Source organism: Filicampus tigris, chromosome 17, assembly GCF_054856515.1.
Source record: "Filicampus tigris isolate MCC_2025a chromosome 17, RoL_Ftig_1.0, whole genome shotgun sequence".
Lineage (NCBI taxonomy): Eukaryota > Metazoa > Chordata > Actinopteri > Syngnathiformes > Syngnathidae > Filicampus > Filicampus tigris.
Window position 1 is genome coordinate 18,077,480 of NC_141233.1, and position 24,895 is coordinate 18,102,374.

General features: G+C 51.0%; 1 protein-coding gene across 9 annotated transcripts in view; it reads left to right on the top strand.

Annotated features, from left to right (window-relative positions):
- The first annotated feature begins 247 nt into the window (after positions 1–247).
- Positions 248–24,895, top strand: part of dbn1 (drebrin 1) — a 37,635-nt gene continuing 12,987 nt past the window's right edge. For 3 of the 9 annotated variants that reach the window (XM_086057202.1, XM_086057198.1, XM_086057197.1), the window contains exon 1: positions 250–459. In XM_086057202.1, coding sequence (XP_085913328.1) covers positions 377–459 — 83 coding nt within the window. In that variant the 5' untranslated portion in view covers positions 250–376. Of the gene's footprint in view, positions 460–24,895 lie in introns of all 9 variants that reach the window. The other 6 variants (XM_086057196.1, XM_086057195.1, XM_086057199.1 and 3 more) reach the window with 4 other exon arrangements.

Below are 24,895 nucleotides of genomic sequence, written 5' to 3' on the forward strand. Positions count from 1 at the left end.
ATACCTACAATATTTTCTTTTTCATGAATATTTTAGCATCCTTTTATGATAGTGACAACCATACGCTATTTTCCCCATCCCCGCGAATAACGGTGGTTCCCAATTTATTTGGGATTTTTGTTGATGTGTGTGGCACTAGGGCCCAGCGGCTGGCTATCCCTTCCCCGTGCATGAACGCTCCGGCGCTAGGACCTCGCGGCCACCATCGACGTTTCCTTTGTCTCCAACACTCATGCCGTCTTCCTCCTCCTCCTCCTCCTCCTCCTCCTCCTCCTCCTCTTCCTCTTCTTCCTCTTCCTCCTCCTCCTCCTCCTCGTCACTCATTCCGCGTCTTTCCTCCATCAGCAGCGGCCTGGATGCTCCGCTGGGCTCGAACATGGCTGTGAATCTCGCAAAGAACAGACTGGCCCTGCTCACCGCCTACCAGGACGTCATCGACGAGAGCACCGACACCGACTGGTGAGTCCCCGCCGCTCACCTCGCACCTTTGCCGGCTTCAATCTGTGGGATGGATGCTGCCGTGTGGTGCTTCTTGTTTGGCTTTTTTGTTGCCTTTTTAGCATGCGCCGGGCTGGCCGCACGTCCACGCTCGAGCCTGTAGCTTTGATTTCGATGAGCTCAACGCCTGCAAATGTGAGATTTAGGAGCAGCTTTTAGGTAGATAGGCTTTGCGGAGCCCGAGAGAGGCTTTTGTTTCCAGCTACGTTTGCCCTGCAGCCAGACGGGAGCAATTTGGAGCCGGACTTTTTATACAATGTCAGTCTGTGTGCGCGCTTGAGATACCGAGGAGCTCCCGCATCCCCAAAATGAGGGCGAGCAAGGAGAGGGGCGAGGCCGGGGTCGCCAGTGGGAGTGGGAGGAGGGCGACGGAAAGGGGGGGCAATCCTTCCATCATCACCCTTTGTGGCCTAGCACCGTAGGACGGCCGACTCTGCGCACGGCTGAGAACAGGAAGGGGGAAAAAAAAAAGGCTCTTCAAAGTCGCAAAGGTTTTAAGAGGTCACGTAACTGTTTGACGTCATGACTGTGATGATTTCTTGTCAACGTGCAATCGTTTGAGGTGGGGGTTCTTTTCACTTTTGGACAAGTTGTTTTCAACCCTTTCACTTTATTGGTGGCCATTTTTGCCCAAGCTCTACTTTTAGAACATGTTCTTTTCCTCCATTTCAATTGACCAAGAGGTACACTTTATCCATTGATTTATCGTCCAAAGCTTTGGAATTCCCCGGTAGGCTAATCGTTGCTTCAAATCAAAATGCCAGACTTCCCTTTCAGTGTCGGGTCGGGCGTAGGTCTTTGCGACTTTGGCGCGGGGGCAAATTTTTTCCAACTCTTGCCAAAAAATTGCAACGTCAGCACAAACGCGTTACGCAAACTCCCGAAATTCACGACGGTATTCTTGTCAAGGAGTTGATTCATTTGCTCGTTCTATGGTTACCTCTATTTTTAGCATTGTCATTCCTCTGTCTTTTTCTTGTGATTGTTAGTTCGACAACAACGCTCCTTAGCGCCACCTTCAGCGCCGGAGTGGAACAGCACCGGCCCGAAAATAACTCACGGCTTTCATCTGTTTTCTTACGCCGTTTGCCAGCGAAAGTCCTCACGTCCGCTCGGATACATCGGTGGTTGTCTGTGTGCTGCCGAATATCGGGAAAGCTGAACACAAAATCAAAGTTCTGCTAAGCGCAGCACCAAATAAGTCTGAATGGGTGTTGAGCGCAGCCCTGCAAACGTTGCGAATCAATCAGCACTCGAGCATTGTTCCAGTTATCTGGATTGAAGCCACCACTTTCACGTGTGGGATGCAATCAGCGGTGACAGCTTGATGCGCCGACGAATCAATATTTGCCGCCAGTGTCGCAACGTGGCACGAGGACATTTGGACATCTTTGGCACTATTAGCTATTTAGCGCCACCCCGTATGCATTGCTGGCTTGTAGAAATAGACCTTTGTTTGTACGCCTTGGAATCACTGCCCATTGTTGTACGGAGACTCCGTCATGCCTGAAAACTCAAGTATTGCCTGAAAACTCCAAGTATATGTCACAAAAGAATTCTTTTATCGGGAATTCCAAAACAACGCGCGTGTAGAAATCCTTCAAGTAAGAATGCGAAATGTTATCGAAACTGCGCTTTGCGCGGCGAAAAAAACAAAAGAGCGAGAGAGAGAGAGAGAGAAAAAAAATCATTTCTTTTCAACATGACCCCCAGCGCCCCCCACCCCAGAATGCCCGAAAATGTCTCAAGGAGCCAAGTCCACAATTGAACAGGAAGTCAGCCATTTTGGTTTGAAGCCACCATTTGGGGGCCAAATTCCACGACTTGTGCTTTCTGCAACTCCAACTGGGGAATTTGATCAAATGAGCCCCGATCGGAAGCGGCGATGCGAGAAGGACGGCTCGGGTGCCAAGTTTACGCCATCTGACGTAGGTGTACACCTGCGCAATCATTTGGAGGATTGGCCATGAAAAAAAGGGGGTCGGGGCCCGTTCCGCTGACTTTGTCCCGCTTGGGATTGGGAGTAGTTTGTTTGTTCCCTCCAGCAGCGAGTGATTTGTGAATGATTTATTCCTCTAGAAGGGCCGATGGAGCAGGTGACATTGGCGGAGGTCATTGACTTTTCAGCAGAGCCGTGGTTAAACTGTAAGCCGCTTGTCCTTGATTGTGACCAGGGAGCAGCTGGAGAACCCCGGCCGAGTGCAACAAACTGGCTTTCTCGCTGCTTTTTAGTGTGAAACTGAAAAAAAACATACACGGCTTGTGTAACGTCGTCGCGCAGATTGCATATTTTGTTTGGAGTCCATCACGAGGTGGGCAAATGAGAACCCGAGCCATCTGCTTCTGGCTCTCTCCGCCCTGGAAAGAGGAGGGCGCCGTCCGTCTTCGTCAATCCATCGGCGTGGGCGCAAATTTGGGGGAGGGCGTTGCAAGGGCTTGGTTGAAATCTATCTACACTCGGCAGCAACGGCCCATGACACGCCTAAGTGTTCAAGTTAAAGCCAAGTTGTCAGTACAGTACACGTATACACTTTTTGTGAAAAAACAACAAAAAACAAATATTCAAAAAGAGTTGAAATGATTGCTAACTAATATGAAAACTCTTTTTATCATGAAAAAAATACAGTCACTTTAAAAAGTCTTTATGAAATTGTGTGCACTTTTTCGACACCTTTGAATGCTCAACAGCATATTGTAAAGTGATCTGCGTTGTAACGAATTGGGTCATCGGCGTTGTGGTGGGATTTGCGCGTCGCCGAGTTGTGGCGTTTCCGAGGTTCGTGCGTACGGCAAGCGAGTGGAGCGGCGGGGAAAGAAGAGCGCGAGCAGTCGTACTTGGATGAGTAAAAACGTGATGATTAAACTACGTCTGACGGGGTCGTGTTCCTGGAAGACGCTCCGATATGATAAATCTCGCTATTTAAGTTTTGAGGTTTTTGCTCCCTCGTCTGAGAAACATTCACGGTCGGATGATGCCGCCGCGCATGTCGGGCGTGCTACCCGCCGCCCATCTCAAGTAGCGATGTCGGCACACAACTTTGGGACTTAACCGCGCAGCGAAAGGAAAGCCAGAATGTTCCCAAACGGGAGACGGCCGTGTACGCGGGGACCTTGGAGCTCCGGCTCTTTTCTGCCCCTCCCTTTTGTGCCGCCACCCTCCTCTCCCGCGAGCAGCGGTCGATAGCATCGAATGATGAAAATAATAAAAAACGATCAGAAAGGGTCGGCGAGGCGGACCGAACCGAACATGCCGTACCGAAAGGCGCGAATACACCCGAGAGTACCGTTCCGCCCCTATTTGGAACGGGAAAAAACGGCCGACCAAATACATAGTGTTCCAAAGTGAACGGCGCTGTAGCAGCCAGTGGGGCCCCGATGGAAAGGTGATAGAATGCCTTCCGTATCAAAGGCAACCCAACTCCAAACTTTTGTGGTCCCGCACGGAACGGAAAGGCCCATCAAATCTCCTTTCTACGGTTGAGATATATTTGGACGCTGTCTTGCTCAGTCGGTCATCAAATCGGTCAAATTGCAACACGGCGCAGACGGCCGTGAAGCGCTCTGCTCGGTTGTTGTTAACGGAATCGATGCTCGTTCGTGTCTGCGCTTCCTTTCCAATCGTTGACTCGCTACCGGGCTGCATTGTGGAGCATTTCGGTCACGACTTTGTTTGCCTCGCTTGGCTCTCCGTCACCGCTTTCGCGATCCGTAACGTATAACGCGTGACAAGTCGAGTAACACGATGTGAAAAGGTTAGCATAATTCACTTTCAAGTCGGGGACACCCCAAAAATCCGTCGGGAACCGAAAGGGTTCGTCAATATTCAGCTCAAATGTTTGTGTTTAAAACTCCCGAAACGTGGCTGTGACGGAGATGACGATGACGCCGGGGGCTTGGGGCCTGCCCCCGTTTTTCACACTTGATGAGATTTGAACAAAAGCGGGGACTTGCAAACACGGCTGACCCCAAACAACACGGGACACCTCCCCGACAGCACCCTCCGCCCCCCCCCACCCACTGCTGCCCCAGTAATGATTCACTCATCGATGACCAGAAGGTAGGAAGGAAGTCAGTGTTCAGTGATTACTGTCGTTTTTGCAGCTGATTGTAAATGTATCTCCCGGAGCACTGGCAGCTCATTGGGGAGGATTCAAAGCTAACTTTAAAACTGAGTGTGTGTGTGCGCGCGTGTTTTTTTTTTTTTGGGGGGGGGGGGGTTGGTCAGGCAGTCATCCGCAGCTTTTAGGATTAGCAACGCTAAGATCATCTTTCTATGTCGGTAGGCTATCTGCCAAGATATGACGTAATTGATTTTTTCCAAATAGAGTATGGCAATAAAAGTGCTTCTTTCGCTTCAAAGCCTTAGCTACTTCTCTGAAAATGATGAGCTACTTCTCTGCTCCGTCAGAGTGGCAACAAACTTTGGCGCCTTCCCCTTTGGCGCCTTCCCCGTTTCGCCGTTGGCGGCCGGTCGGCAATGCCGGAAAGGCTCGCGCCTCGCCGCTTGTCTTCATTGGCATCCAGACGCTCATTTCTTATCCGTCCGTTTCCGGCGTCAAGCCGTTGGTCGACGAGCCCTCGAACGAACCCGTGTGACCTCGCGAGCCCGAAACGTCGGCGACTGCGGAGGCAGGGGAAGATGTCAAGTGATTTATTTGGTGTGTAGGATGTGGAAGTTGTTCTTCCAGAGAGGCGGCGACAGAGCCTCTTTCCGCAAATGAGATGAACAGACACCCGACGGTGCAGAATGTGGCAGGAGACGATACTGGATTCATCTTTGGGGAACGGGAGCGGCGGGGCGGCCAACGGGGAAAATGCTTCATTGTCTGCCGTCCTTTTCTGGCTCGGCGCCGGCAAAAATGCGGCGATCCCGCCTGAAAAGCATTTCCGGTTTGTTGTCCAGTGCGCCAGTCAAACAGGCAGCGAACGAAGGTGGCGCTATGCGCGGTGAGCAGAGAGCAACGATAGGGCGAGCCTTGCGAGCGATATCCTTTGCCGTGTTCGGCGTGAGCAGAGAAAGCGTGACCGGAGGAACGGTCGGCGCCGACGCGGTCGATGTCCAACCGCATTTGAGGATTTGCGGTCAAATTCAGCAAATGCCCGATGCCGCGACGTCTCCGAACGACGAGGCCGGCGCGCGTCGCGAGGGATTCTTCCGCCGATCACGAACCCGTTTGGTGTTTGCCAAGGAAAATGTGGACCCAGACTCGACAAGGAGCCATCGTAAATGCACATCCTTTTCCGATTGGATCGTGCGTGAATAACGCCGTCGCCCATCACATTCCCACACGGCACTCCGGAATGGAGACGGGCGGACGGAAACGCTTGGGACTCGCCCACGGACAAGTTGTTGTTTTTTGGCGGGCCGCTCTGAGCGCACGCAGCCAAAGAATTGACGTGAATATGCTATGGGATTTTGTCCAAGCGCCAAGCGGCCCGGCGACCGACCTGCGACCTCTTGGGCCCCCCCACGCCAAGCGCGGCGCCCCGCACCGGAGCAGTGCCGTCGACGTACGACTGGCGACTCGTTCGATCGTTGGCGCTGTTACGCCGGGCGGCTTTTAGTGCCGGCCCTTTGAAAGGACACGCTTCCGTCGTGCCATCTTTCCTTTGCCCCCCCCCAGTCTATCTGTGCGGTCGGGTACCAAATGGTGGATTGTCGCGTACCCCGCTCAAGCTAAAGTGGCAGCCCCCCCCGTCTACGCTCGTATCCTCGCCACACACACTAGGGACCCAGCTCTCCGAACAAGCGAGCCCTGTGAGGCTTTCCTTCAGCTGGACTTTTTAATTCCAGCGTTCATGTCGGTGTCATGTCTTTCTCCTGCCTCTCGACACCCCCCCCCCCCCCCCATCAATCCCATAAGCCCCCCCGGCAGGCGCGTTGGCACCAAAGCAGCTGAGCGCAGCTTGACTCCTCTAACTGGGTCCATGGGCCGCCACCCGGCCCACGTCACGACACAATACGAGGAGACAGTCGATCTGATCTGAAACGCCTGCGGCGGCTCCGCAGACGAGCTCAATGAACTCAGCAGCTCTCGTACAAACGAGTTCCCCAAAATGTCAGCTTGGCTTAATGCGAATAAAAACTAACAACGCTCTTGACGGGATCATGGCTAGCATTGATAGTAGCGCAGTTATACAGGCACATATTCTTTATCCTCTGTGAAAAATTTGAAGCTCTCAGGTATTATTCTGCCCCCCCCCACAAAAATTGGTCTGTGTGCGAAGCAAAACCTGAGCAGTGGATGATAATCAAGTTTGCGCTGGTGTTATTTCAAGCCTGCAGGATGCAAAGTCTCCGAGGACGGAAGGAGCAAGAGAGAGCGAAGCGAAACGAGTAAACGCTCTTCAGGTCTCAGGTGGACGTGAAAAAAACCGATGACGAGTAAGAAGGGATCAGATGGATTTGTGGGCTGCGTGGACAACTACACACGCACACACACACACACACACCCACACACACTTAGTTGTGTTTGATGCTCGGCCTGCTTTGAAGGCTTTCAATGTCCCTCGGCGCTTTCAGCTGCGGGCGGCAGGACTGTAAGAGGTTTTGTTTTTTGAAATTAGCGCTGCTGTAACGTAAGCCGGTCTCCCCTGCAGCCAGCGTTTTCACTGACGGATCTTTCCACATCCAGACGGGACGCTAATAATGTCACGGCAGCTGTGGCCTTTGTGTTTGATGAGAAGAGAAATGCTCGGAATCCGCCAATCCATGGGCGAAATTCAAAATGTGACAAAATGACCGATTATTCGGTTACTTGGGGGGGGGGGGGGGGTTGCGGGGTAGCACGAAAAGAAATGTCATTTGTGGCTCCCGGCGCCCCGCTGCCCCTCCCTCCCTGTTGTGTCGCAGCGCTCTCTCTCCATTAGTCTGGCATGCGGTGGCGTCGAACTGGGATTTGTATGGCACGCGTGTGTCTGCGAAGCAAAGGATTTGGCTAAACATGTTCGGCCCCAGCGGGGGTGAACGCTCCCGCTCCGAGCCCCCCCAAAGGCCTCGAGACTCATGAACCCAACTCCCCCGTCACTCCTAACGTTATCGTTGCTGGAGTTGTCGCGATAACTCAACTAGAGCCCTCAGACTCAACCGCGCTAGGTGAAGGTCGGCGCTATGGAAAGAGACGGCACAATCAAAACCTTGGTCTTGTTGTACTATGTCCACGCGCCTTAATCACATTGAAGGTGATCAAAAGTCACTTTTTCAAGTATCCTTTAGCGCCCCTTCCCTCGCTGTCAATGGGAGACTGCCGTATAACATCACTTAGGCTGGCTGAAAAGAAGAATCGCCAAATAAGAGGCCGGGCATGCTTGCTTCAAGTTGTTTGTCACCCATAGTTGAAGAATAACTTATTTTTTTGAAAATGTTTTGTTTGAATGTAGATTTATTGGTTTTTCGTATTAGTTTGAGATTTTTTCAATAGATGGACTATTTGTTGAGCGTAGGATTATTTAGGCATATTTATAGTAACAATTATGTTAATAATTGAGCAATCTATCAATGATTTTGTCCCCCCCAAAATAATCATTTCCATCCCTTGATTACAAATCAGGACAATAGTCCAATTTGAAAATGTAGAAAAGACACCAAAAAAAAAAAGAATGATTCCGTTTCTGGTTTGGTCTGTTAACATCCGTCAGAAAATCAGCAAAAACATTTCGTAAGGGAATATTTACCGAGAAGCTGGAATTCCAAGGATTTGGACATTTAAAAATCAAACAATGTCTCTAAATCATGAATCGATCATCCAAATAATTCTCGATTATTTGATGAGTTGTCAATCGATTAATCATTGCACTTCTAGGAAAACGTAGTTTCAGTTAGTTACTCAAAGAAATAAGCCCAAATGTTTTTGCAGTTTTGGTTTTTGGGTTGTTTTTCTTGAATTGCAATCACGTCGCACAGCATCCGACAATGCTCAGCAGCCATATATTCTCCCTGCCTGCCTACTGACAACAAAGGGTGGAGAAAATGGAGGGTTGGACCATTTCTAGTCCGTAGCATCGGTCCCCGGACGTGAGCGCGGAAGCGAACGATCCGGTTCGTAACCCCGTAGCCGAACAAGGTGACGGCCGCGAAGACGGACGCTCCGTTGCCGACGTGTTTTATCGCCACCTGTGCGGCTGGAGACAAAAGCGCCTGAGCGGAAAGGACCGATGGTCCTGACTCGCGTACGCTGGCACATTTGCTATTTCGGCTATTTAATAATACGAAGCCAAAGATCAGCAGTCCTGCAGCGCAACCTTTCAAAGCCTCCCGCCGTCCTTGGACTGCCTCGGCGTCACTCTTAGCTTAGCTTCCGCCCTCTCGTGCTTAGCGTGCGTGTTCTCTCCCCGGTGCCTTCGTGGGGGGGGTTGGAGCACAACGAGGATGTCTTTGTTGATACAAATACAAATACAGCGCACAATACTTGGCTACTATACTAAAGTGTAGGATTTCGAGTAGTAGGATTTGAGGAATAGAGTTTGAGTAGAAATTTCACAGTTAACGTCAAGCGCTTCACTAGTAGCGCTCAGACGTCGACTCGAGCGCAGGTTTGCCTCACTAGGAACGTAATTGTCCTACCAGTATGCCAATTGACAGCTGTGTCAATCTAGTAGCACCGGTAACGCCATGTAATTCTACCAGTGAACATCTCACGCTTCACTACTAGTGCGTAGCACTTGTGTGTTTTGAACATATTTGGCCAATGAGGATGATTCAACTCATTTGGATTCCGTCTATCAAAGGTCGTCGGTGGCAAAAACGGACGGCTGCTCGGATCTCCTCTGGGGCTGGGCGCACACGTCCGAGTCAATGATTATGTCCCGTTGGCGAAACGCTCGGTAGCGTGGACGTCGCGGCGAGAGCCAAATGATGGAATAACTCGAGCCGCGGGCCAAACGAGAGATAGCGGCTGGGCCTGCAGTTTGCTGATTTCAGCACTCTGCCGCTTTGCAGTCAAGTGTGCGCTTTAAGAGGAGGGAGGCAGGGAGGCCCGCAGGGGCATTGTGGGAAGTTTGCACACGGGTTGCACTCCCTCTGCCTGGATACGAGCCGCGCTACATGTTCCTCGCTCGATCTGTCGATCGAGGGCTCTCTTGGTTTTTTAACACTGCCCTGCCGCTCGCACTCTTGTGTTTGTTTGTTTTTTTGAATGGCATTGTGAGTTTTGGGAGCGGTTTGGATTGAAGATAGGTCCAGGTCTCGGTGCAGACTAAAATTGCCTTTCCTTTGAATTCAAGCGGGGGTTAATGACGTGTCCCTGGGGATGTCTTGGCCCCGAAGCTCCTCGCAGTCGGCGGTCCGTTTTCTCCGCCCGTTTGCTTCCGACAATCAGCCGCCGATACCGGGATGCCTCGCGGCCATTTGAGCGCGATCTCGGCCCGATGTGCACCGCAGCTTCGTTCCGCACTGGAAAGAGCCAAGACTCGGAAACACCGTGGCTGGGCTTTGCCTTCGATATTTCATTTCATATCAATCTTTTATTTCATATCTTTGTTCAACCCATCAACGCCGCATTTCTCCCACTAGAGCCGGGAGCGCTGTTGCGTCTTTCTACTTTTACAGCCGGGAGAGCGGATACATCTTTTCCTTAGCTTTTAACCCAATTTTCGGTCTCTTAGCCAATTTGCATCAAAACATACACGCGACGGTGTCGCGAGACGGCGGAGGATGTCCCGGCCTTTTTTCGAGCCCCAACGACGGATGCCCTCGATCACGCGAGCTCCGAAATAAGTAACGGCAGCGATAGAGACGACGCGCTCGTGGTCTTTGAACCGGTGGAATCAATCGAACGTGACACACGGTTAAGATATACGTTTGTAGACAATGACGACATCGACGTCTTTGTAGCAGAATAGAGCACCCGTGCCCCCATTGCGTCGATGGCGAAGGCATCGCGGGTAGATCACCAGCCTGTCATCCGTCCTCACTACTGCATTGCTGCGTTCACACCAACTGCGTTTCTGGCGCCGCGTTTCAAATTGGAGTCAACGAAGTACGCGCCGGCGGGCGCGGTTGCGTGGATGGGTGGCGCGAACGATGCGTTTGAAGCGGCGGGGCGCGGAGCGAAGCACCGGAAATCCGCCCATTGGCTCCAGTCGGCGCGTATAAACAAGTCACCTTTTTTGCCGTTCCGCCTCGCGGCAGCCAGGCGGCTTCGGGCATACTACGTCACACACAGCGTTCTGTTCACTGGGTGGCTTTTCTTTTTCAAAACATTTCTTGAACTTTACAGACAGCAATATTGATAGCATTAGCGCAGTGTGCAAAAAAGCTGACTTGAACGGAGCGAATGGGTGGATTGTTGTTGCTGCAAATCTGCTTGAAGCAGCTACTGTCAGCAGCTACTGCCCGGACTATGCGACCCTGCCTGATTCCATTCAGTGCAAGTCATCAGAGTAAGGATTCCAAAACATTTTTTGTTGTTCTATAGTGCTATATATGTTGATGCAGTCATGCAAGGTACACCAGCATAACAGTACATATACAAATCATTCTCAATATATTTATAAAGAATGCGTTTTGCCTTTTTAGTAGGTGGTAGATCATTTTGACTCGGTCATGTCATAAGTAGCTCTCAGGCTGAAAAAGTGTGGGCACTCCTGGAATAGAGAATGGTAATTACCACTTTTTCTTTTTTTTAATTAGAAATAGTGCTTCTCTTGCACTGACACTTTATTTTTACGCCCTTGATTGAAACCGTAAAGACGAATATCCTCGGGCCGGTGTGTAAGCCCAACGTCTTAAGCTCTTAAAATTCTTTCAGAGTGATGCTTCTATCTGCGACAGGGGCTGAGATATCAATTATTTTGGAGGTGTTGAATTTCTGGGAGAACCTCAGCTTTGTTGAGGGTGATTCTATAGTCGCCCTTAGGTTTTGGGAAGATGTCGAGCCAGGCGCTTTAGGCCTCAATGGGTTAAGGAATACGCCGTTTCTGAGAGGAATTGTAAGATGCATTCGCTATCGGTGACATAAGAAGATGGCACCGAGAGAAACTGGCAGCGTTCCTTCCCTCTTTCCCGCTTGACACGTCCTTGGTGGACCATCTGGGCACCGGCGCGGTCCAGCCAACTGCTACTGTCGCTCTTCTCCATATGCCCGACACGTCAGTCTGCTACCAGACATAAGCCAAGCCAAATGCTACAAGACAGCCTTGCAGTTTCACCTCTTTTAGGATCCCGGATTACACTTCGCAGATCAAAACAATTGTCCCAGGCTTAGTCCCGGGATCGTAATTCTTTCCTATTCCAAAGACATTTTGGACACTCTTATGCTTCTGACTTTGGGGGAACAGTTTGGAAAAGGTCCCTTTGTTTTCCAGCCCCAGTGGACAAACCAAAACTTGCTTTGAGTGAATTTTATGTGGAAGAACTTTGCCTCACCCGCAGTCCTTACGACTTTAGGGCCAACTAGAAGAGAGATCCAGTTTCTGGGTGTGGGGGGGGTGGTTGTGGGGTTCTCGGTTAACCGCGATTATAACGTTTCATACAACCGGCTTGGTCATGTTTGCGCACGCCATCACCGGTCAGTCTCACTTCCCCCTCAGTCGTAGCAGCAAAGACAGATGACACCGAATGTCCCAAGGCGCCTCCATGTAAAGCAGACGGCCGTACCACAGTGAGCATGTGGCTCAGGAGCTTCGCAAATCCAACTTCCTTTCAATTCGGCCACCACTCGGTTGTCAATGAACATGTATGCTTTTGGGAGGCGGGAAGACAAGAGCACCCTGACAAAACCCCATACAAAGACACAGGGAAAACCAGTGAAGAGTCACTCTGCGAACTTCGGAACCCTTATGCAGAGGAGCTGACCGGCCATCCGGTGTGCTGCACATGGCAGAAAAGAGTCTCACAAGGGCCACAAGCGAAGCCTAAATCATTTATGGAAGCACATCCACGGACTATTGTCAGGCGTAATTGAGTTGGTGTCTGTGGAATGAGCGCCAACCGCAGGGATAACGTCATGGCCGGCTGGGTCCTCAGCGGGTCCAGATGCTGCCTGAGCCTACCGACTTTGTAGCCGAAGGAGGTCCATCACGCTGAGCGGAGACACGGCGCAAAACCGGTGATCAAATCAATGTCAGAGCTCTTTCATTGTCAAAAGACACAGATCCAATTGTGTCTGGAAATAGAAACGATCGGCTGCCGCTGCTCCTCTCGGTCGTTTAAGTGTGCCGATCTTCTCGCTTTGTTGGCCCACAAGCTGCCGCCCTCCCCCTAGCACAGAAAGAGATTAGAGTTGGGTTTTTGTTTTTTTTGGGCAGAGCTTGCGTGTTACACAGAATCAGGCTGTTATGTAAAGCATAAAGCTTACGCTGCAGTCTGGATTCCCCTCACACACGCAGATACCAGTGCTGGGTGATACCGTCGCCATTGGAGTCTTCTGGACGTCGGCATTGTGAAACAGCATCCGGACGAATGTTACGAAATGATCGACGAGTAGCGCGATGGACTGGCTGTTTGGTCGTCTCCCTCACAGGTCTCACCTTCGGCGGTGCAAATGTCAGCTCTTCCCTCGCGTGGGCTTTTCCCGGGTACTCCGGCCTCCTCCCACGTCCCAAAAACGCTTGTTCGGTTAATCAAAGACTCTCAATTGTCCACAGGTGTTACTCTCAATTGTCCACAGGTGTTAATGGTGCTGGTTTTATATCTGCGATTGACCGATGACCAGTCCAGGGTGTAGCCAACTTCCTCAAGTGCTTTGAAGACTTCAAGATTGTCCATAAGGGTGAATGTCGGTTTGCCAGTCAAGTGCCCCGCAATTGCCTGGCGAACAGTCCAGGGTGCATCGCACTCGTCTTGCCAAAAGTCAGCAGGGATGGGCTCCAGCTCACCCATGACCTGAATGAGGGCGAACGGTGATGCCCGTTTCATAATGTCACAAGACCTGGTTGGTCCATTATGGTTTCTGGTGTGGATTTCAGGAGACTAAAAAAGGACTGCCGGTATTGACCAAACATTTGATACCAAAAACCGCTGCTCGAAGGCTGTAGCGAAGACTTGCTGGAGGACACTGGGTCACCTCTCGCTCTCTCTGTGTTGCTTACCGCCAGAAAAAACTGACGGGAATGGTTCTCTCTCAAACTGAGAAGCGCTGCTGTTGGACAGGAATATTCAGTTAACTTGAATGCGGATGTAAATAATAAAGAAGGTGAAGCAGCAGTATCTGTCACTTTGCATGAGAGGCTATATATAACCGCAGCGGGCCAGGAATCATCCCGTGGGACGGCACCCGTAACTGAGCAAGCTTGAAACGGAAGATGTTCATGGAGGATATTCATTGCGCTGTTGGATGAAATGGGAGGATGTGCGCAATCACTAGTCAGTGTTTTTATTCATACAGTCAAGCCACGATTGTTTGCGGGATCTGATCCAGACCCTCTTTAGCTGGAGACCTCCGCCGCCGCCGCCGCACTGCGTATCTTCCGCTAGACCGCAGAGCCACGCGGAATGTCGCCGCACAATGTGCTACTACACCAAAGGCACGCACCTCGAAAATCGCACTTACTGTATAACTGGGGCAAAAAAATGATATCCAGCTTCGACTCCCCCCTATCAGTTGGCAACTCAACCGTGCCTCATGATCCATTTCCAGCCGCATCAGTTGGACAGATTTGAACCTGTGCGCGGACTCACCAATGAGTTCTTTCAAAGTGCCGTGTCAGACGAGCAGGTAAACAGAGTGACGCTGGCACACTTGAGTCTATTTCTGCTGTGCGCCCACACCTAGCTGGCGAGTGCTGTGCTGTGTAAGAACGGGAGGAGTCACGAGTGACAACTGAATTTAAAACCCGTCCAATATTTGCAATGGTAAATCCTCGCGCCTGTGGTTAAAGGCCCCGAGCCACACTCATTTTGACGGCAAAGCGAACGATAGCCAATCAGGAAGCTTGCTGAAGCTCGCTGCCTGCTACAAATTGAAGAGCAATTCTAGTGAGCGGATAAGCTTACAGTTAGCCTAGCCTGTTGTTTTGCTTTTTTTTTTAAAGGTGGTTTTCTTCTTCTTCTTCTACTACCACAATTACTCTTTCTTCTTTGTATTTTCTGGCAGTCTGGATGTTCCCTCTCACAGGCTCAGACTTGGTACTAGGACAGACTTCTGCTCTGAGGGGCGAAAACTTGCGATTATCGGAGGAGAAAGGGTTAGGTGTGTGTGCGTGTTGTGATGTGTTGGTTGGGGTTTTTCCAATCCCTATATGTGTATCCAGCTTTTACGGAATATTCACACTCAACGGCTCGACCCTCCAAGGCCCAGGGAGACCACGGCGATTGTCGTCGCTAACGGAGAAGACCTCTGTTTATCTGTCTTTCCCTACTGCCTCGTCACTGCTCCTACTTTTTGTTTCCAGGCTGACCAAGTCAACTGCCTGTTTTATTCATGGTGCTGGGGCTCTCCAGTTGATTTGTGTTCAAGGGCACAACCCCCCTACTGCGCCACTTCCGCATCTCAGGCGAGACCTTGCAGATCTGTCGTTTGACGCCGGATGCGGCGTAAACCCGACCGCGCGCTCATCTCGGGGCGGTGCGACGGCATCCCGGCCCCCAAGATGTAGGCCGACGGTCGCCCGGGGGGGGGAGGGGGCTCCTCTGTTGGCCGCGATTGGATGTTAAGACCCGGATCGACCAAACCGACGTCGGAGGTCGCGCAGCGTCGTGGCGTCTGAATGCGCCGTCTGATTGGTGTAGGGACCAGCGTCGTAGCGTCGTAACCCGTCAGGAAGCGTGCGGTGGGCAAGCAAATATTTTCTACAAGCCTGCGAGAAAATACCTTCGATGGAGGTTTGTCTCCCGGTCCGACACTTCAGAACTCGTTACTGCGCCGCAAGGCGGTCTTCTGTTTACAACTAACCGTGGTATTCATGACAGATTTTTCTCATTTCAACTTCCGTGTTTGAACCTGGTGGCGCAACCCCGGGGCACAATATGTTTGTTTTTTGTTTTTTCCCCATCCTTTCGTTTTAGGTGAACAGTAGTACGCCGGCATCTATTATTTTCAGACATCGGGAAAAGGTCTCTCGTAACGAGGCTCGAAAGCTTCCGCCCGCTCCAAGATGCGACCTCTTTGCGTCCCGCGGACGAGATCCCAGCAGGGCTGACGTTTGTCTGGCGGCGATCCAGCTCCCAAAAACATGCCGACACACTTTCTGCTTGAGACAGGCTCACCGGGGGACTAAGTTGGGCTTTCCTTACCGGCGGTGCAGAGAAATGCTTCTCGCAAAGTGCGCGGAGCTCACCTGAAATCGCGGCCCAGACTTCCCGGGTCTGCCGTTTGTTTACCGACGTGGAAGAACCCGCTAAGATGTTCTGGTAACAATGATCCGACGGGAGCTTTGAAAGCAGCCGGCGCTCCGTCTGCCCGCTTTGGGTCTTCGTATGGCAGCTCCGAGGTGTGGATGGCCGAGGCCGCTCATGAGGAAGGAACAGCAAGACACCGAGCGTGGCGGATCAGGATTTTTAAAGCGAAGCACGCTCACGTGACGACGTATTACCGACATCTTGGGCGTGTCGGTGGAAAACGCTAGTTGAACGAACACGGTTCCTGTCAACCGAGTGACGGTGGCCAGCGATGCGTGTGTCAGTGTTTGATTGTCAGTAGCTGCGAGGCCAAGGTGGGGTGGGGTGGGACGGCTTGGGATGGGATGGGATGGGGCGGGGTGTCTGCCTTTGATTGACAGTCGCTGATAGCTGAGTCAGTCAGTGTCTGATTGGCTTATAGTAGCTACGCTAGGGGGTTGGTCACTTTGGGATTTGTCGTGGCCAGAGGGGCGTGTCTGTTTTTTCAAAGTTGTATGGATGGACGCATGGCTGTTTTGCTTTTGTTTTTTGACAGGAACTCCAGAGGGCGGGGTGTCCAGTTTTGATTGACGGTCACTCACTGTGGGGCTAATAAAGGTGATCTCGGAGGGGGGGGGGCGTGCTTGTCCACAAGTGACAGTAGCCAAAAATGATGTCAGCGTTTGACTTACAGTAACCGGGATGGGCATGTCAGTGTTGGATTGACGGCTCAAGGGGCACATTGTTGTCTGTCCTTGATTAACGGACCACCCCGCGTGTTGTCTGGTGTAAACAGTAGCAACAAGACCACCAAGGATTTGAAACGGAGGACATGTGGACCTTTTCAAAAGATTCTCTTTGGTACCTTTTCTTGCGTTTCAAAAGCATGCAAAATTGTCCTTTGAGATGAAGCAGTGTAATGTTGTTTTCCACGGTGGATGGATAAGCAGAAGAAAAAGCTGATTTTGGGCAGATAGGGTAATGTGTGAGGGCATCCTCCCACTTGGAAGCCCCCCCCCCCTCTCGCTCTCTCTGTCTCTCGCTCTCTCTCTCAAGCATCCGCTCACATTTTTCTTTCTTTTTTTGGCGTGGAACTCATTTCCTTTCGAAGGCTGCCAGAGCTGCTGCGCGATCACCAAAGAGCATAACAATGCTTCTCGGCTGCGGCATAAAGTAACACCAAACAAAATCCCGTGCGTTGGATCAAATGCTTTTGTTGCATTTGGCGTGGCAGGCGCGGTCAGTCCGTCTTTTTTCTCTTCACACACAACACCCCAAAAGGACAACATACACTAGTTTACAGAAACTTGGGGGGGGCAATCACAGCCTCAAGTCTTTTTCAATGTGATTTTCGGTGCTGGAAAAATTCAGCTAAACTCTAAACCAATTAGGAGCTGCCCTTCCATTTAGCAAATTCCTGGTTCATTCTCGTTAAGTATAGCAATGTGACTATTCCCAGATTTTTTTTCAATCCTACATGTGAGTACTTTGTTCTGTATGACGTGAACAAACTAAATCTCCCTTTCTCTTCTCTTACACGTGTCCTCGCTGTCGTCTGATCTTGCCAGGTAAGAAAATGCTTTTCATATGCTACGCAACACATAAACAAAGCACAAATGTGACCTCCGTTTTGCTAGCACCCACATGCATATACAGTATATATTTTCTTTGATGTCCCACACGATGTCTTGGAAACCCTCCCGTGGCGCCAAATTCTCCCAAGTGTAACCCTATTGAACGCCATCGACCCCGGCGATGTACTCCCCCCGTCAGGAGCCTTGCAAGTGTCGATATGTGGGGGGTGCCGCTTAAAGGTCCGGCGCATAGCCCTGCTGGGGACACTGGGGGTAGACGCCTTAATGACAAATCGATGCGACGGGGGACGTGGAGCTTGTAAAGGTCGCAACAAAGTGCGAGCCCACCCGGACGATAAACTTGATAACGGTCATAAAAAATAAATCGCTCGGCTACGGTCACAATCAAACGGAAATAGATTGATTTTTTTACCGTCACCACCGAACAGTCGCTTTGATAGCGTATTTCATCGATGTTAGACGAAGCGGACTAATCGTCGGTCACTCTCTGCGGAAGCGAAACGGTAAAACGAGCTTCGTTGGATACATTTTTTCGTCAATGTCGGTGCTGACGCTTTTGCGAGTTAGCGTGTCGTGCTAATGGCTACCTCCGCGGCTCACTATTTTCTGTTGGTGGAGCCGAATAACTGACCAAACAGTCAATTTGTTGTCGCTTCCTACCGTTGACCGGCACTCTTGTGTAAAAACTGTTGTCATGTAAATCATCACGGTTGTGACCGTGTACAAGAGGCCATGATGATATAGGGTACATCGCTCTCCACGGCAACCTCATGTTTGGTCTTTACGAGGAATAGCGTTCCAGTGGACGGCCATGTGGTCGCGCCGCAGTGTCGTGCGTCCCACGTCCGCCAGCCTGTCTTATTTCGTGCCGGTGCTTTTGAGTTGTCCAAATTGGCTCCTTCGTCATAGGCATTCTAGTTTCATCCGATGCAAACTGGGCTTTCATATTATTCCTAAATTGTGTACAAATAAAGAACTTGCATGTGCGGCTGAGTAATACGCGTTGGCCCCGGTCAGTTTCCCGCTGAGTGCCCAAGTTCAGTTGATTACATGATGACGGAGTTGTCTGGAGATGTTTTTGCTATTCAGGCAGTGGAAGCGGGCGCTCAAGCGGAGCCACGAACAGCTCCAAGTTAGCAGCGTAAAAAGGCCGATCGGTATCGACCGCGCCGATCGATACCCCGAGACGAAGAGGAGGAAGGAAGCATGCGGCCGAGACGCGGACCGGTAAAGGGAATGACTTTGCTATTTCAGCGTCACGTCCTTTACCGGTCCCGTCTCACGCATGCTGCCTTAAGCTCGAACGGAAGAATGGCATTTCCGCGCCAGTGAAACCCGTGTCTGAAGGCAGCGGTGTATTTGTATACATGTGATGAAAAAGTCCATCGGGTCCCTTTTAAATGGCCACGACAGTCGAACCTTGCAGCTGTTGACCCGCTTTTCGGCCGTAGCCGCACTGGCGGCGGTCTTTGACATAAAAGTGGACGCCGGGTCATTGGCGGGCGGCGGTGAGTCAGACGCCGCGGGGGAAGCGGAGAGCATCAGCACGCGCAGATGCTTCTGCCAGGTGGGTGACCGCACCGGCAAAATGTCCCGTCGTCAGCTCGCGCACGTGGTTTTGAGAGCCGTCTGCGAGAGCCTCCGACCCCGAGTGCGGTCGAGGTCAAGTGCTGATCGGGTAAAGAAGGCCCTTTGGTAATTGGCCGGCCAGCGGGTGAAGCGGGCCGCGCGGCGGCGCTCGCGGTCTCTGCCGCCGTTGACGACTGCTCTTTCCTGCCGATTGCGTCGCTGAAGACGGCAAGCCGGCAGGATGAGCTCGTTTGGTCTCTTTCCTGCCGCCTCTCCGGGGGCGAGGCCATATTTTCGGACGTGAGGACCCTTCAAAAAACGTGCCCGCTGGATGAATTCCAAGCTTGACGGGTGGGCACACAAGCCGTTCAAAAGTCCCGTGCTCCACAATTACAGTATGTGCCCTTTCAAACTATGTACAGCGTTCCCACACTATTCGGGATTACTTCGGGACTATTTTCAGGATGAAAAAGAGTGCCTACGCCGACCGGGCCTATCAAACGGAGCGGCGGGCGGTGTGAGCTCTTGTTTGTTTCTTTTAGGAGCCGACCCCCCCCCCGCGTGACACGGACGTCTCTGTCGGAGGCGACTTGACGCCCGCCGCTTCTCGATGACAACTCCTCGGCCTAGGCATAAGCCCGCTTTGCGTTGCTCGACTTCAGTAGCGTCTGCATTTTGCAGCCTTTCCGTACTCATTGGCCTCAAAGTGCACGGCGCGTCTTTGGCGCCCTTTCTTTGGGCAAACTGCTCTCAAAAATGTCGCCAAACCTTCACCTTTGATGTTGTGCAACGAAAAACGCGAGTTCTCATACACCAGCTAACGGAAATCAGCATCAATGCTACGGAACTTGTCAACCTTTGCGCAAGTGCTACGAGAACAGCGACGCATACGACAATCCTCACAGGCATCTGCTTTGCGGGAACAATGATGACTACCGGAGCTTAGGAGGGGACCTTCTCTGCCATCCGACGGGATATGACACTGAGTTCACGCGTGCCTGCATGTGATTTAAAAATGAGAGCGGTACTAACTTGAGTGAGACCCGGTATTTAAAACAAAAGATGCAAATGGCAAAAATACTGCTTTCTTTGTTGTTCGAAGTTGCACAACGTTTGTGTTCCAGCTGTCTGCAGTATGTAAGTGGGGGGGGGGGGGGGGGGGGGGGAGACTCGTCTGGAAATGCAAAACGCAGCGTTAGCCGTCAAACACTCGGCTGGCCCCAGTCCAAACATTCTGGGCTCCCTCGCTCTTGTTGACACTGGCTCGCATGGCAACGGCCCAACAATTGTGCTGGACGCCATTGGCGCAGCCTGGAGAGGGCCGAGGGGTGGGGTGGGGCCGGGGGGCGACTGACGGGAAGTCCGTTATCAGCTCAGCGCCACGCAAAGGGAGGCTGTGAACGCCGATTGGGCCGCCTCCCTCTTGGGCCGCGTCACATCAAAACATTGCGGGCTTTTCCGACATCGTTTAATGCGGGATATAGCGACCCCGCGCTATAGTGCAGATTTTCAAACGTTGGCTTTTGTTGTTTGTTTTACACAATGCAGGCAAGTCCGGATTTGGTTGCGAGTTGAGTGTAGTACCGCGTTGTGCCACAACACGCCAGGCAGCGCTGAGCCGAACTAAGAGCAAGAAGAAGAGCCAGAGCAGGTCTCGGTGCCGTTTTCATGTTGCATTTACAGAACCGTTTGAAGTGTACAATGTAGTATGTGCCCGGACAGATTGTTTCCTGGCAGTGCATTTGAACACGGCAGCAACGACCTTGCTGATTTAAACGGAACAGAACCAAGAGTAAATGAGCGCTACTTGCCTTCATTTCACTGCAGTTTGGCACTTCACGTCCACGTTGCTCTACTTCTGCATACCGCCTAATTCCTAAACTAGTGCGTAGCGCCCTCGCCTGTCGAACCCCTCCGCCCGCAGTCACGTCCTGTTCATGGCTATTGTCTTGTCATTCCGATGCCAGCGCCCCTAGCGGCGGAATTAAAATGCACAGAATAGCCGCACCTCTATATAAGCCGCGGGCTTCAAAACCGAGGAAGAAAGTGGCGGCTTCTAGTCCGGAAAATGCGCTATTCTTTTTGTTGTCAAATTCGCCCCGATGATCGGTATGTGTGTATCCCGCTGTAATCAGAGAGTTAGCTGAAAGAAAAAGTACCAAAAGGTCATTGTTGGTAGTACAAGTAGCAAGTCCGCATCCCTGCTGAAAACAGACAAAGTGTCTGCTGGCAACCAGAGAGAGACTTGGAGGGCATTATTTGCGGAATGACAAACTTGCTCGGAGGGCATTATTTGCGGAATGACAAACGTGCTCTCGGACCCGTCCCCCGGGGCACCGGAGTGCTTTTCGGCCGATTGCGTTGGATTACCGAGCCCGGGCGACGACCCTCTCGCTCCGCGGATGGGCTCTCGCTCGCCCAGACTAGCTCACTCACTCGGACCAGCCGTCCGTCCCCCCCGAGAGACCGCGAGACTACGGGCCCGACACAACGTCTCGCATGTCAAAACCTCATCAAATCCAGCCAAAGACAAACAAACACATGCAAACATGTTGACAAGCGAGACTCGGACCGGAGTTTTCCGTGCGTAAACCGCAATCCTCATACGGCACCGACATCATCTTGCATCAAATCGGCGTCAATATTCACATTTTCATTTGGAAGTTGATCGAAATGGCTCCACCAAAACGCTTCCTTCAATCTTTTCAATCTGCCAGCGTGGGCTGGGTTCTCCAATGTTTTCCGCCACAAGGAGACACATTATGCATTTTTCTGCATAACTGAAAACAGTTCCCAGATGTCTTAATAGCATGGTCTGGATTTGCAAAAAAACCCAAAAAAACAACCAAAAAACAGGCTAGAGAATTCCAGTACTTTACTCAGCCCGTTTTGAAGGAGGTGGTCCTGTCTCACGCTCACCCCGCCCCCTCTGCTGCAGGGCCAATGGCTGCCGTTACCATGAGGACTCTGGGTTTGCAACTTGTTGACCCTCAAAAGTAAAAAAAAAACAACAACAAAACACAAGCAGATTGGACACTCTAAATTGCCCCAAGGTGTGATCGCGAGTGCGGATGTTTGTTTGTCCCTGTGTGCCCCGCGACTGGCTGGCAACCAATTCCGGGTGTCCCCCGCCTACTGCCCAAAGGCAGCTGGGAGAGGCTCCAGCACGCCCGCGACCCTTGCGAGGAGAAGCGCTATAGAGAATGGATGGACGGAAAACACAAGCAATGATGTTAACGGGAGGTCGATATGAACGAGCCACCGTTCACCCCGACCGAGCCCTTCGACTGCGGGGCGGGGCCCATGCCAAGCGTGGCTTCTGTTAGCGTGACGACCAGGGCGAGAACAAAAGGGGAGTGAGTGGCTGCTATAACACAGCAAAAACATGGATTGCATTTTCATTCTTGGAGGCGCCACTTCTAACACTTAAAAACGGTACTGGATGATTCAATTTACATTGATTGCACATCAAAGTTAATTGTACCCAAATACTTTTTGGAAAAGATCAGATGCGATGCAAGTATTTTCATACTTCAAAGGGAATTAGAACTCAAATGCGCATAAAAGAAAGAAAAGAAAAATGAGTCCACTGTAACATTGTTATGCACTTACAATGTTTAAACCAGTGATTTTTTTTTTTTTTTTTTTTTTTTTGCGCACCACACTTAAATGACTAAATGTGAGATTCCAATTTTCAAAAAGGCCCCCAAAAGTCTTCTCTTTTGCCTTCTTTATATCCTGAAAAGAGAATGAAAGCAATTTGTTTTTGTCTCGCTGATCTCGACTCGTGTTTTGCGTGCGCTGCTTTCATTTCACTTTTTCCTCCACTCGAGATCGTTGACGTGGCCCTCGCGCCACTGCTCGCTCAGTTTCAACTTCCCTTTTGTTTTGCTCGCAATCTGTAGCCACAGTTGAGGTTTTAAATTTCTCAGACGGCGATTGCCTCTCGTACTCCTCGGCAGCGCATTTGCGATGATGAGCTAGCTCATGGTCTCTGCGCCTCTTTTGGGATGTTGCTGATCCAGACTATCGTACGCCAGTCGCCCCCCCCCCCCCTTTTTTTTTTTGGGTAACGGCAACACTCGACGATAATGAAACCACAGCCCAAAAACATGGACGGAAAAATGTTGCTCAATTGGCTGCCGGTGGTTTGGCAGGGATGCGCGCTACGGATTCCCATCTGGCCGATGCATTTTTAGCTCCGCCAACATCTGCGAGAGAAGTGACGTCGTCAAAAGGAGAAGCTGAAGTAACGCCAGTAGTGCTCAAAAGCACCCCACTGATGTTTGATTCGATGCCATGGTCAGGCAAGGCAACAGAAAACCCTCTTTTCCCTGTATTAATGATGTCCTCTAATCAGTGGCGGGAAGTAGTTTAATGTAGCTACAAGTCCTACGGGAAAAAATGGAATACATTCCTTTTGTATGACTGTATACTCTACATTGAAACCCAACGTCCAGTCATACTCAAATAATTCCAATAAACAGATTCCCATTTTTGGAGTATGACTCTCCAAACTCGCTTAGCCTCGTGCTAACAAACAATGCAAAATGCTATAGACAGAAGCTAACAAATAGCATCCGTAGTCAAAAGTGTTTAAAGCGACGGCTACGTGACATTAACACATGAAGACAGACAATATTAGATTAGTCACAGGTGGCATACATCCTTTATCCTCTGCAAAACAAAAAGAGGTGCAATCTTATTTAGGGTGCGAGTTTCCTTTCACAAAACACACATTAGGCGCCCTGTCTAACACAAAAGTGGCACGTGGCCGCCATCTTGTGGCATCTCTCGGAAATGAGAAAGCATTTGAAATCGAGGGGGCATCGGTTATGCCCGTCAATTTATTTTGACTGGTGACATTTTAAAAAGAGCAACCTAAAGGCCGGTTACTTTTTTCTACCGCCGCAGATGACCGCGCGATATAAGATAAGAATGCCTTTATTGATCCCACAGTGGGGAAATTTTCACCACAGTGGGGAAATTTTCACCATATCAAAAAGTCCCGACCCTTAAGTGCAATTCCGAGTCAGTGCTGTTTGGGAAAAGGAGTTTTCGAACTTTGACAATCGTCCTTTTTCCGCGCTAATACTTTTTTATTGAGCGGCCCTTCCCTCGCCTTGGTCACGCTGACCCCAACAGCCCGCCCCCGCGGCCCCGCACCCCTCCCCCCACGTCTGCGTGTTCACTCCATTGCCTGCGCATGAAGTCACCGCTCTGGTTTGTTGGGCAATAAATAAGACGCCGCTAGCTGCACTTTTCTCTTCCTTGGCTGTTTTCCGCCTGTTGGAGCACAACTCCCTGAGCGGCCGCATGCTTTTGCCGTTCGAGGGGACGCTTTTTCCCACAATCCAAGAGAGTTGTCGGGATTTTCGGCAAATGGAGCGATGCGCTTTTGCCCGCCCGCCATCCGAGGATCGACAATTGTCGTCCACAGTGAAATTGTGGTCCGCTGCAAGCTGGGAGTCACTGGAACGAAAGCATGGCCACTCGCCACGCGTGAATTCCTTCATTTCCACTTGAAACTCTTGCCCAAATCTCTGCGGACTGAGTCCACTTTGACAAGGTTGTCACGGCAACTGAAGCAATTTCCTCAAACAGCCTTTTATCCCGCTTGAAGCGTAATTGGACCGTACGGCGTTAAGACGTGCCTAAAATGCTTGTTCGTTGCATTTGGATCAAGCTGAGCTCGTCTAATCAGGGATTCGTCATAACTTTTCTCATTCTCACCAAATGATTGCGAGTGAGCAAAAGTACTCTTATCTCCCTCGGCAGACTGCGGCCGGATGGATACGCTGTGAATCTTTGGCCGGCCCATCATCTGCGCCCGCGGTCTCAAAGCGTTTACCGAGCTGTGCCATTCTTCTCTCTGGGATTTAAGTCTGGGGATCTGGGGGTTCTTCCACATTTTGCCCCCGATGAACGGGATCTTTTTAGTTTGACGATTGCTCACTTTTCACTCCCAACTTTTTGG